A 12,366-nucleotide genomic window follows, 5' to 3' on the forward strand; every position below is an offset into this window, starting at 1 on the left:
TAACTTCGGTTCCTAAATTGGCCAATCATATTAATTTCTTATGGGAGAGGCCAAATTAGGAAGACCCTCGTCAAAGTAGGTGTATAAAACGACCAAAATCATTTTTTCTGTTTCGAATCAATTTGGACGAATAAATAAGGAGATGTGTTCTATTAACTACAAAATGTTTGAAGCTAATTTTCTGCGTAAAACGGTGTATAATAGACTGATGCAAATTTTGAAGTTTCTGCTCCCCTATGCTTAAACGATGTCAATTATGATGAAAACCATTCTCCAAAAATTTGAGTTGATTTGGAAGAAAATTGGTTGTGCACACGCCATTTGAAGTTTATATGGAAATTACTATGGAAAAGACAAACCTTTTGTGTTCAGTCCTCTATCTGCTCGTCATAATAATGTATGAAAAAGTGAACACACTCTTCTCAAGTGAAATCTTCGCAGCTACAACTTTGCCGAAGACCACATTTTGCTGGGACGTAAGGATAATTTATTATTCTTGATTCCAAAGTGTAGATCATGCTGAGATGATCATTCAATTACTTTCAGAGCAACACTGCTCTTTTGCTGTAGAACATAGTAGCCTGGATTAATTTGATCTATTCTACCCGCCAGGTGCACCACTGATGCCTGCCGAGCAAATGGTTAAGCATGTAAAATGCAAACTCACTTTATGATTATGAATAGCAATTTATCCTGACGTGCAATTGAAATGTGGTCTTCGGCAAAGTTGTAGCTGCAAGAATTTCACATGAGTAGAGATTGTTCACTTTTCTATAAAATATTATTACGGCGAGAAAGAGGGCTGAACCCAAAAGGTGAGCATTTTCCATATAATAACTTCAAATGGCGTGTGCACAGTCAAATTTCTTCGGAGTCACTTCAAACTTTGGGAGGATGCTATTTACCATAATATAAAAATTTCAAAATTTGCATTACTCTCTAGTGTATAATTTGGGGAGGACGCTATAACCAGTTTTAGCCACATTCTTAACTTCGGTTCCTAAATAGGCCAATCATATTGATTTCTTATGGGAGTGACCAAATTTAAAAAAAAAATAGCTACAATTGGCGCTCTGGCCAAAACCGGTGCTTCTACCCTACGAAGATACTCTATGCGCAGAGAAGTCAACGATTTTTTTTTTTACAAGATAATCTTGATCCCGAAGGCTGACTAAATCTAAATTAATACCGTGTGGGCTTCGTGGCCGTGCGGTTAGTGTCGTCAGGCAATAAGCACATCGTCCCATGGGTTCGATTGCCGCTGCAACTATTGAAACTTTTCGTCAAGAATGTTTCTTGGTTGTACCATTGGAGCATGCTTGTCCGTTGTCTAGTGTTAAGTTAAAGTCTGTGCAGCTCAATGGCCGAAGACGGTGCCCGCGTCTTTTTTTGAAAAGGGATTACTTTGACAGCATTCTGAAAGAAAATCTCATTACATTTTAAGAACAAGTGGTAATATCTTAGCTAACTTAAAGGGTCATGCACAAATTATTTCACGCTCCAGAGGAGTCAGGTACAACATGACAAGCCTTACAAAATTATTAGAAGCCTCAAACAAAATAAAACGTGATAAGGAAAAAAGTCACAATTTATCGTGACATAATTTGTGTTTCATTCCTTATCGATTATCAGTTTAAAAAATGGATGACAATTAATTTTGAATGAACCTAAAAATTTTAACATAATCGAAAGTCGATTTTCTGTTTGGGATAACTTTTATAAAGGGTATATAAACACATGGAAATCTTAAGGTGTCCATAATGACTTGTTTCGCCCTACCGAAGCCTCGTTTTCAACGTCGTTTTTTTTTCAAATATTATATTTTCATAACTGAATTACAAAGATTGAACTGAGAATGACCATCGGATAAGAAGGAAAAAAACACAGTTTATTTGTCTACCCATAAAGAAAATTTAATTTCAAATTTTGATATTTTTTCTAGAACACCAATTGTAGATCAAACATAATGCTATGACCATCATCGCAAACGACACATCCGAACGACCTGAAAGTGCAAAGAGAATAAATGAAATTTTGTCGGAGATTGCCTATTTCATAGATATGAACAGAACCGCAAACTTTGTGTACACGTTATTCAATTAAAGCGAATCGAAACTCATCGGTACTACACATCAATCAAATTAAAATCGCTCAATCAAATAATTCAAGCACTCTTGCACCCCCAAAGACCACCAAACGCTCAAGGGTTTTGCGTACACACAACGTTGTTGGATGCCTGTTTGGATTTTGTGCTATAAATACATACCGGAGCAGTCGCTAATCTCGAATCGTCCTTGCTCATCCATTCGAAGGCGACTCCATCTCGTCAGCTGAGTGGTATCTACCGTCCGACCACGTGGATGCATGAAAACAAGAAAGAAACGCTCCATCGATTATTGATCCGACTGATGTGCGTCGATACATAGTGGGTCGATAGTACAGTGTTATAAAACCGTATTTTCCTCCCAATATCCAGGGTATCCGAAAGAAAGAAGTCGAACACAAATCAAGTTACGCAAAAATTGCGAAGCAGCACTCTAATTGCTCCAGAACAGGATTTGTACATGACTTCCGGGTAAATATTTGTGAGGGAGTCAATTTTTAAGTTAGACAACTAAATCTGTTCATTATTTTGGAAGGTCGTGATAAATACATCTTCTTCTTCTTTCTGGCATTACGTCCCAACTGGGACAGAGCCTGCTTCTCAGATTAGTGTTCTTATGAGCACTTCCAGTGTTATTAACTGAGAGCTTTCTTTGCCGATTGACCATTTTTGCATGTGTATGTCGTGTGGCCAGTACGAAAATACTCTATGCCCTGGGAATCGAGAAAATTTCCTTTACGAAAAGATCCTCGACCAGCGGGAGTCGAACCCACTACCTTCAGCATGGTCATGCTGAATAGCTGCGCGTTTACCGCTACGGCTATCTGGGCCCCTTATAGTATTTTTAACAAATATCTTGGAAGTAAAATATAATTTGAAGAACAGTCGAAGGTCGGCATTAAGTCAGAGAGGACTAAGTACGAAACTTAAATTAAAAAAAAAAGATTATTCTGTCATTAGATGCAAGATTTAATTAACTCTAATTCAATATGATCCGACTTAATGAATATTTCAAACTGTGGTAGATATCTAATATTCAATATTCAATATTCAATAGGTATAGTGTTGTAGATGAGGAGAGATTGCTGTTCGTATAAGCTTACCGTAATAAATTGTTTCACGCTTTCGTACATAGCTGGATCCGGAAACCGTGAGGACACACCCTATTGAGGTGGGCGATATGAGCAAATGTTTGTCGATCAAACCGTAAATGGTTTTGTTGTACATGCGATGTCGATCCGAGACGACCACAGTCCGTGAGCTAACCAGGAGCAAATCACCGCTCACCCTGTGTTCAGGATTGAGATAAACATCAAAAAATGTTAATGTACTTTTAGAAATAAATATAAACAAATTGTTCCGATTTTTTTATTTCAAAAAAAAAAAAAAGGAAAAAATCTTCGATTACATGAATCCGACGTTTCAAAAAATACAAACAGATTTCAAGTTAAACTCATCAAATATGTTTCTGGGAGCTTAAATTTCCAATTAAAATAAGGAACATTTGTTTTCGTTAAATGCTCGGTATTTTTAGCAACGGAAAAAAATGTGCAAACAGTATATAATTAAAAAAAAAAAACACCTTAAATTCATAATAAGGCTACACGATATAAGGCCAGAAAATTATTAATCTCACATTCACTTACACTAGTACCAGATTCGGTTCAGGATAGATCATAAAAACACTGCACTTTATCAACAGCATGTTCTCTTTTTCAACATCGTTTTCGTAGTGAAGTAGAAGCCTCTTCTCCGGCACTGATGTTAAATACCGCCAAAAATCAGCATCCGATCAGTGGGAGCGAGAATAAAACCAACAAAATAGCCAACAACACTTGAAATTCGAAATAACCACCAATAAACGCAATAGGCGTAAGGTAAGGGTACAGATGGCGCACATTTTCACGAGACAGATGTACTTACCAACGATTTGGAATCGGGCTGCCTTCCGGTCGAACGATTCATACGTTTGCACCGAGCACATGTACTCTCCACTATGGTTCAGCTTCGGGTTCTGTATCACCAGAGCTCGGTACTTGTAGTTAGCCAGGTCCGACATCGAGTAATTGGTCCTCAATTCACTTTTGAATTGGTTCTAGTGGAGGAATGAAACAAGAGCAGCAGAAGTACAAGTTTGAGTGTATTTGGCTTGCGATGAATATAGGCAATAAACTTTTGGCGTTTTTTAAATTTTTTATTAGTATCATTTTAATTAATATATTCATTTTTAATAAGGCTCTACAGACGAATCAAAATAAGACTTGGAAGATCATTTTGAAGCTGCCTCGTATAGACTAATGAATTACATAGCAAATCAAATGTTGCAACAATGATGTAAATGTCAAATAAAATTATCAATAATTTTAGGCAAAATCTTGTATTGCCACATTAGCAGAAACGAAGTACTGACCATCTAAACGTAACTTGATTGACATAAGAGATCTAAAGATAAACTCAAAATTTTATTGCTGGAATTTCTGAACCATAGCATAATTTGATGTTTGCAGATTTAATCTAAAGCTCTAAAGCTCGCTGCTATTGGTTAGATCTTACAAGAGCTAATTATGATATGCGAATTGTATTCAGAGAGTATCATTTTCAGATTTTTTATCTCTTATATCTATCAAGTTAATATCACTTTCATATTTCATATCAAAATTTGCCTTTACTAAGCTTTTTTACCTGCTCGGGCACCTTAACGTCCCAACCGAGCAAGACTCAGTATTTTTGAAAGCCATCATGCCAGCAACCAGCATTAAAAGCCTAACCAATCTTGCACCAATAACCAAAGTTCTAACTGCTTCCTCTGCGATCGGCATTGAAGAAACTGGTAGCTCTAAGCAATCCACTACTAACACCGTTTCCGACACTACTCATAACAGCTCTTAACAACTCGCTCACCACCAGAAAAAACGAAATCTACGTACCTATCATCGACCCAGAAGCTTCCAAGGACACCATCTCGGCACCTTTGTCTTCAAGTATCACCACCAACGACCAGCACCCAGATAAATTGCTTGACAACGATCTCACAGACTCTGACAGTGCATCTTCCGACCGCAGTGCTAACATTAAATTATTATCTCCCCATCAGTCTAAAAATACACTCTAACCACAAACTCCCGAACCACCTCGCACTAGAGCCCTACTCCCTAGAGGTAGCGGAAGCAATGTTGACCCCACCAAGACCCCCGGCAAAAGGCCGATAAGCTCAATATCCCACACTCAGACCCTGTACCAGCAACAGAAAAAATCGAAGATAAAACCTGCCGAGGGTCATGCAGCGATTTCCAATAAAAAGTAAGTCTATCAACCCTTTCCATTTTCTCACCACCGCCCCAAACTAATAAACCTGTCGTTCACTGCATTGTTGCCCATCACGCAGGAGTCCAAATCAATCCTCAACGCAACATCATTTTCTTGGCTACTGATCGTCGAAACACCGACGAACTGGAAGCAACGTCCGAACCAGAATCGCCGACCCGACTCCGCCATCATGTCCAGAATAACAGTCCTGCCGTCTTTCTTGACAGTCGGGGCGCCAAAGTACCGGACGTTTTAACCCTACCGGAATCGTTGGGGTATCGGGGCCTTCCTTAGCCGAGTGGTTAGAGTCCGCGGCTACAAAGCAAAGCCATGCTGAAGGTGTCTGGGTCCAGCATCTTTTCGTAATGGAAATTTTCTTGACTTCCCTGGGCATAGAGTATCATCGTGCCTGCCACACAGGTCCTTTCGGGCCATGGTTGCTTTAGACAGTATCTACACCGTTTCGGTTATGCGGGTTCTCCCGAATATCCAGTTTGTGCAGGTTTAGAGGAAACGGCGGAACACGTTTTGCTCGTGTGCCCGCGTTTCCGCACAATGCGTGACCGCATGTTTGCCACATGTGGTCGGGACACGACTCCGGACAATTTGGTTCAGAGGATGTGTGAAGACGAGTTTGGCTGGAATGCCGTTTCATCGGCTATCACCCACATTGTCTTGGAACTACAAAAGAGGTGGCGAGTGGACTCGAGGAGTTAGTGCATACGCTAAACAACAGTTGGTCCAAGGGTGCGCAGTCGGCTACGTAGGTCATACCGGTGCCCTACGATCGAAATTGACCCTTACAGCGATTACGTGGCCGCGGGGAGAACATCCTGATAGCGTTGCTGTCGTGGCGCCGGCCTACTGAGTTGGATACGAGCCTCTGGTTCGGGGCAGGTGGAGGCCTCTTTGTCAGCAATCCCAGCTGGTGCTAGCTGATAGGGCCTGAGCCTTCAGTAGGTCAAATTGCGAAGCCCGCAGTATCAGTTCTTGATACCTGCGGTGCAGCTGGGCGCGGGCCTGCCCGCCTTCAGCGGACAATGGGAGGTGAGGACCACCTGGGAAGCTGGCAAAGCGCCAGCATGCTACCTTGGTGGACCCCCCTAAGCGTGTCATCGATGTTCGTTGCTGCCTTCTTGGTGGTCCCGGAGAGACGAAGGGTTTGGTGGCAATGGGAACGGTTTAGTGGGTCGGGGGTGTAGTCCTGTTTACTGCTTGCATGTAGTAAATGGTCCCCATCCCCACACGGCGTCTGTTGAGCTGATTATCCCCCCATTGCTAAGAAAAAAACACGATATTCGAATGCGAAAATGGAAACTTTGGCATAAAAAAAGCTCTCACTTAATAACTGTTGAAGTGCTCACAGGAAGTGAACACTAAGCTGAGACACAGGCTCTATCCCAGTGAGGATGTAAATGCCAAGGAGAAGAAGAAGGAACCGTTTGGTCGACTCCAACGTCTTGAAGACGACATGGACGAAGAGCTCCCACTTCACTTACTTCATTGCCCAGCTAAAACCCCTGGTAGCCAGAGCCCCGTCGGTGCGGTCATTTCCAACTCCGGAACTGACGGACAATCTTTGGCGCTGGGGGAAGACCTGGAAGAGGGAAAGCCTACCTCCCTGGACGACGTGGGAAGTCAAGTTTTTCAAGTAACTGGGACGCGTCGGGCTCTATCCGCTACCCCAAAGGACAACGTGGGGAGTCAAGTTTTCTTTCATCAAGCAAATACTGTAACCTATACCAGCAACCCAACCATCTACGATGCCGTATCGTCAACCAGCGTATCAGTTGATTCTTTCGCGAAAAATCCTGGGCATACTGGGCACCCCAACCCGGATGGTAAGTCACACCCTGTCATGAGCGCAGCAATACATTCCGAGCACCCCTTTCCGGACCCTATCGTAGCTCAACTGCCACCGTTAGAGCCCCCCGGGCCATCCTTTTCGGACGTCCGATCCCGGAGTAGTTATGCCTCATCTGGACACCTCGGGAAGTCCAACCTCAGTGGATCGTCCACAAAGCTCGTCAAGAATTAGAATCCTGATGTCATCGAAACCATACCGAAACATTCCATTCCTTCTGTTCCAACGACATGGCCCCCAGGTCACTTTTAATGGATGCCCAGCCTCAGAGCTTCAATACGATGTATTCTGAGAACCTTAACCCCGGTGCCATTGCAGTGGCACCACCAACGCCCGATTTATTGCCATAATTATCAGGCGACCCCGGGATATCTTCTTTGGATAACCGGCCCCTTTTCTCCGAACAAATAAACTCCGATGGAACCACTGTCGCTCTCACATTAGCTGTACGTCCAATTTCACCGCTTCTGGGTGACCACCACTGATGCCTTGACACCTCATCGTTTGAGTGCCTCGGACACTTGAACCTAGGAAGCAAGGACTGTTTCGGAATCCCTTAATATAGTTTCGATGAAGTTCCCATAGTAAATGCAATCCCGCCTGCGTCGTCAAGATCTCCGGAGTATCCATCTGGGGGTGGCTTGCTAAATCGTTCCGCTACTATAACTCCTCCGAATCCTCTCAGACATCACTCTGAGAACAGCAAAGATACATCATCCCACTCCAAAAACTTACAATCTGAGACCTGTGATTTCCGATCCCGGTTCCCTACACCAACTCTACCAGAACCCACCAAGTTCTGCCTCCAGTGGAACATTAACAGTTTTTCTCACAATCTGAGCAATCTAGAGCGTCTACTACCGCTATGAACCGCTCCCTCAGCGGAAAATACAGATGGATAATGAAGAAAAGCAGGAATGTACGGCACACCGTGGCCCTAGGCGTCTTGCTGAGTGTTCCTTACGAAATTATAGAAATCTACAGTGACTTACCCATTGTAGCTGTTCGATTAGTTGGTAGTTTCAGACTAACGATCATTAACTGCTACCTTCCTTGCGGCTCTCTCCCTCTCTCTGGAATCAAAGAGAAAATCACTTAATCAGAACTACTCCAGAGCCCCGACTGCTTCTTGGCGATTTCAATGCGCACCATCAAATCTGGGGTGGCGATAGGACAGATCCACGCGGAACAGCTCTCCTCAACGCCTTAGAAGATTCGGATATGGTATCCTTAAATTACGGTTCACCCACCTTCTACAACGGCCGTGTCGCTTCGTCCATAAATTTATCAATGACGAGTCGCTCCATAGCTTACAAGTTCCTATGGCAAGCTTGCACCGACTTGCATGGTAGTGATCATTATCCGATTCAGATTTCTGCAGCGGTCACGTCCCCGCCAGTCACCAGATGCCCTAGGTGATATTACGATCGGGCGGACTGGCAAATCTACCAATCAAACATCAATAATCTTCTCGAATTTGAAGCACCTGCTTCTTTAACCAGCTTTTTAAATGTTATTACAAAGGCAGCTGCCTCAGCCATCCCCAAAAGCAGCAGCAGCCCAGGAAGGAAAGCTTTTCGCTGGTGGTCTGATGACATCCGCTCCATTGTCAAAGCACGCCGGAAAGCCCTGAGAGCACTCAAAAGGCTTCCCAACGACCATCCGGAGAAAGAAGATAAATTGACTATATACCGAGCCGTCTACATAAAATGTCGTTCATTAGGACAGCCAAGCGGTTATCATGGGATAAATTTCTTGATTCCATGAATCCTTCCCAAACATCGACAGATTTATAGGGGAAGATTAACGCCCTAAGCGGTAAAAGGAAAATCACGACGATTTCCCTGGACATCCAAGGGTCAACGATCATGCGGTTGCCGAAGCCCTGGGAAATTACTTTGGTAGTCTAATCAGCATCGATGCATACGATCCAGTTTTCCGCCAAAGAATCACTAACAACCAATCTAGCTTAGGGAAGATTCAAATATGACGTCCTTCGTTTTTCGGGATTTCTAGACTCCCCCTCCCCCCTCTGTCACGCTTTTTACAATACCTAATACACGCACTGTCACACTTTCGTAGACCCCCCTTAATGATGGACGTCATTTTTGGATGACCCCTTATCCAGTTTCGTGATTCCGGAGGACCATGACGCTTCTCAGTTGAATTGCTCCTTCTCCATGCGAGAGCTCAACTTTGCGCTCTGGTCCAGTACTGGTAAATCCGCCGGCCCTGATGGTATTTGTTACCCCTTCATAAAAAACCTCCCTCTTGGGGGTCATTCAAATATGACGTCCATCATTTGGGGGAGGGGGGGTCTAGGAAAGTGTGACAGTACGTGTATAAGGTATTGTAAAAAACGTAACAGAGGGGGGTCTAGAAATCCCGAAAAATGATGGACGTCTTATTTGAATCGTCCCTAAAGCGAAACTGTTAGAGCTAATCAATAGTATGTGGCATCAGCGCTCATTCTCATATCTCTAACGTGTTGCCTCTCGAATGTGGTTGAGAGAATGGTTAACCGGCGGTTAAAAGAGCAGCTCGAAGCGGATCGACAGCATGCCTTCAGGCCGGGATACGGCACTGACTCTTACTTCGCCTCCCTTGGAGGTCTGCATGCTGTCCTTTTGCCCGCGCATAATGAAGGAGGTCATTATGCGCGGACAAAAGGACAGCATGCAGACCTCGTTTCGCTGGACATTTCCAAGGCGTTGGATAGAACATGGATGCCTTTAGTACTTGAACAACTGACGGATTGGGGTTTCTCCGGGAACCTGATCGGCTTCCTTAAAAACTTTCTTCTGCATCGATCTTTCCGGGTTGCAGTAGGGAACCACAGCTCTAACGCCTTCACCGAGGAAACTGAAGTCCTACAAGGCTCGGTCATCGCGGTTACGCTGTTCCTGATAGCGATTTTTGTATATGCCGACGACATCTTGCTGGTAGCCATTGGTCATACTTCTAGGCGTACTAGAGTCAAAGCGCAAGCAGCAGTAACGGCAGTACACAAATGGGCTTCTTCCGTTGTTTTTTTCCCTCTCCGCAGCTAAAAGCCTCCGCGGCCACGTTTGTAACTCACGACACAAGCTAGTGTGTCCAGGAATCAAAATTGACGGGCAACCCATTCCAAACAGGAAAACTGTCAGGATTTTAGGAATTTTGATTGACCGTAACCTGCTATTTAAGGAGCATTTCAATGCTGAACTGTCGTTCCTGTCTGAACGTCATTGAAACGATATCCAAGACACATAGGTCCAACAATCGAACGCATTCGCTGCAGGGTAGCGCAAGCTATCGTAGATAGCAGGCTACTTTACGGTATCTAAATCACCTGTTTTAGTCAACAAAATCTTCTAGAAATCCTCTCACCGATTTTCAACGGATATGTCCGCACTATCTCCGGTTTACTTCCATCAACCCCCGCCGCCGCAGCCTGTGCAGAAGCTGGTATCCTCCCGTTCCGCCATCGAGTGCACGCAGCCATCTGCCGCAAAGCGACTACTTACGCTTCAAAAACAGCTGGAAAAGATAGGGTCGCTATCTTTGATCATGTAGAATGTATCCTCCGTGAGGTTGCCAATTCCAGTCTTCCCCCCTGTGGCTAGCGTACACTGGCATGGAGCGAGTAGTTGTCAGCTTCCCCCTCCAAACATAGACGACCAGATAAAAAAGATCTTCCGATTGGTGATAACTCTACGCTGCTTAGAACGTCCGTACTGGAACTTCTGCCGACTAAATACCGGGCGCACGTACACCGTTACACAGACGGCTCTCTTTCCCAGCGTGGAGAAGGTATCGGCGCCGATCTGAAACTCTGTCAAAGCCTTACAACAGAGTGCTCGGTTTTCTCTGTCGAAGCAGCGGCCTTCTTTTATGCAGCCATCTCACCTGCGTGTGCTCCAATCCTCATCCTCACCGATTCCGCAAGCGTTCTATCAGCCTTACAGTCCCCACCCGTGGATACAGCGTATACGAGCCCATACTCCAGAGACAGTCACCTTTACCTGGGTTCCTGGGCATTGCGGTTTTCTAGGCAGGGCCGGATTTTCAAATTTGGGGGCCCGGGGGCCATTATCTTGTGGGGGCCCTTTTTCCAGAAAAAAAAATCTAAACTTTAGCATAAACTAGATGTTTGTAATGTTTTCATAAGGTTTTCATTATTTTTTTTAATATCTCATAGAAAAACTTCAAGATATCTTCTAGCGCTTTTTCCAGAGATAACATCAGAAATACTTTCAGGGACTCATACTGGGATCCCTCTAGAATTTTTTCTAGCGGTTCCTCGACCAATACTCCCAGAAATTCTTTACCTCCAGTTATTTCCGAGTTTTTTTTCCAAGGAGTAAACTAGAAGTTCCTCCATGTATTTTTTCACTTATCCTTCATCCGAAAGGAAAGCGATGGTAGAATCACCCGATATAATCATGGACTTGGGCCTTCCTTGAAAAAATCTTGAGATATCCAAAACAAAATTCATGGAGAAGTTCTTTAAAAAAATCTTGGAGGAATTCCACAGGAAATAATAACTGAATCTTCGGAATTATCTCTGAATCTTTATGAAATACATACAGTAATACGAGCAGTAGCACTGTCGTAATGTCGTAACGAAGAATTCCAAGAAAAAAAAAACAGTCTGGCCTGATTTTCTTTTCATCTGATTCATTTTAGAGTACGTTTTGTTTTTCTGTTTCCTGTTTGATCCATGTTCGGTCTCTTTCTGTTTCCTGTCTGCTCTTTTTTTGGTCCATTTTTTCAAGCTAGAGTTTTTAAAGTTCCTAAATTTAAGGCACTTAAACGTTACCAGGTTTGCAATGTGAGCGATATAGTAATTTTTACAAATAAATAAATAAATCATTAAATCCTATTACTTGATCTGCAGATGTATAAATTGCATTCGAACTTAGTCTTAAGCTTCGTTGAGAAAGCTTTCGTTGTAGTTGGAAAAGTCATGTTAGATAATCGTTAAGAATTTGAGCAAAAGGATGGCACTCCACTTTTTTTTATCGAAATCGTTTTTGAATCTTCCTTGATTTTTTTTGTTCCTTGTAAAGTCAACAAAATCCCATTCTGAATGTTTGAATATTTCGTTCTA

General features: G+C 43.2%; 1 protein-coding gene across 1 annotated transcript in view; it reads right to left on the reverse strand.

Moving 5' to 3' along the window:
• Positions 1–1,891: 1,891 nt before the first annotated feature.
• Positions 1,892–12,366, reverse strand: part of LOC5577223 — a 48,866-nt gene continuing 38,391 nt past the window's right edge. Inside the window, exons 3-7 of the mRNA XM_021852915.1 lie at positions 4,028–4,199; positions 3,751–3,862; positions 3,208–3,392; positions 2,267–2,341; positions 1,892–2,005 (exon numbers count right to left, since the gene is read on the reverse strand). Of these exons, the coding sequence (XP_021708607.1) occupies positions 1,920–2,005; positions 2,267–2,341; positions 3,208–3,392; positions 3,751–3,862; positions 4,028–4,199 (630 nt within the window). The 3' untranslated portion in view covers positions 1,892–1,919. The remainder of the gene's footprint in view (positions 2,006–2,266; positions 2,342–3,207; positions 3,393–3,750; positions 3,863–4,027; positions 4,200–12,366) is intronic.

Source organism: Aedes aegypti, chromosome 3 (genome assembly GCF_002204515.2).
Source record: "Aedes aegypti strain LVP_AGWG chromosome 3, AaegL5.0 Primary Assembly, whole genome shotgun sequence".
Lineage (NCBI taxonomy): Eukaryota > Metazoa > Arthropoda > Insecta > Diptera > Culicidae > Aedes > Aedes aegypti.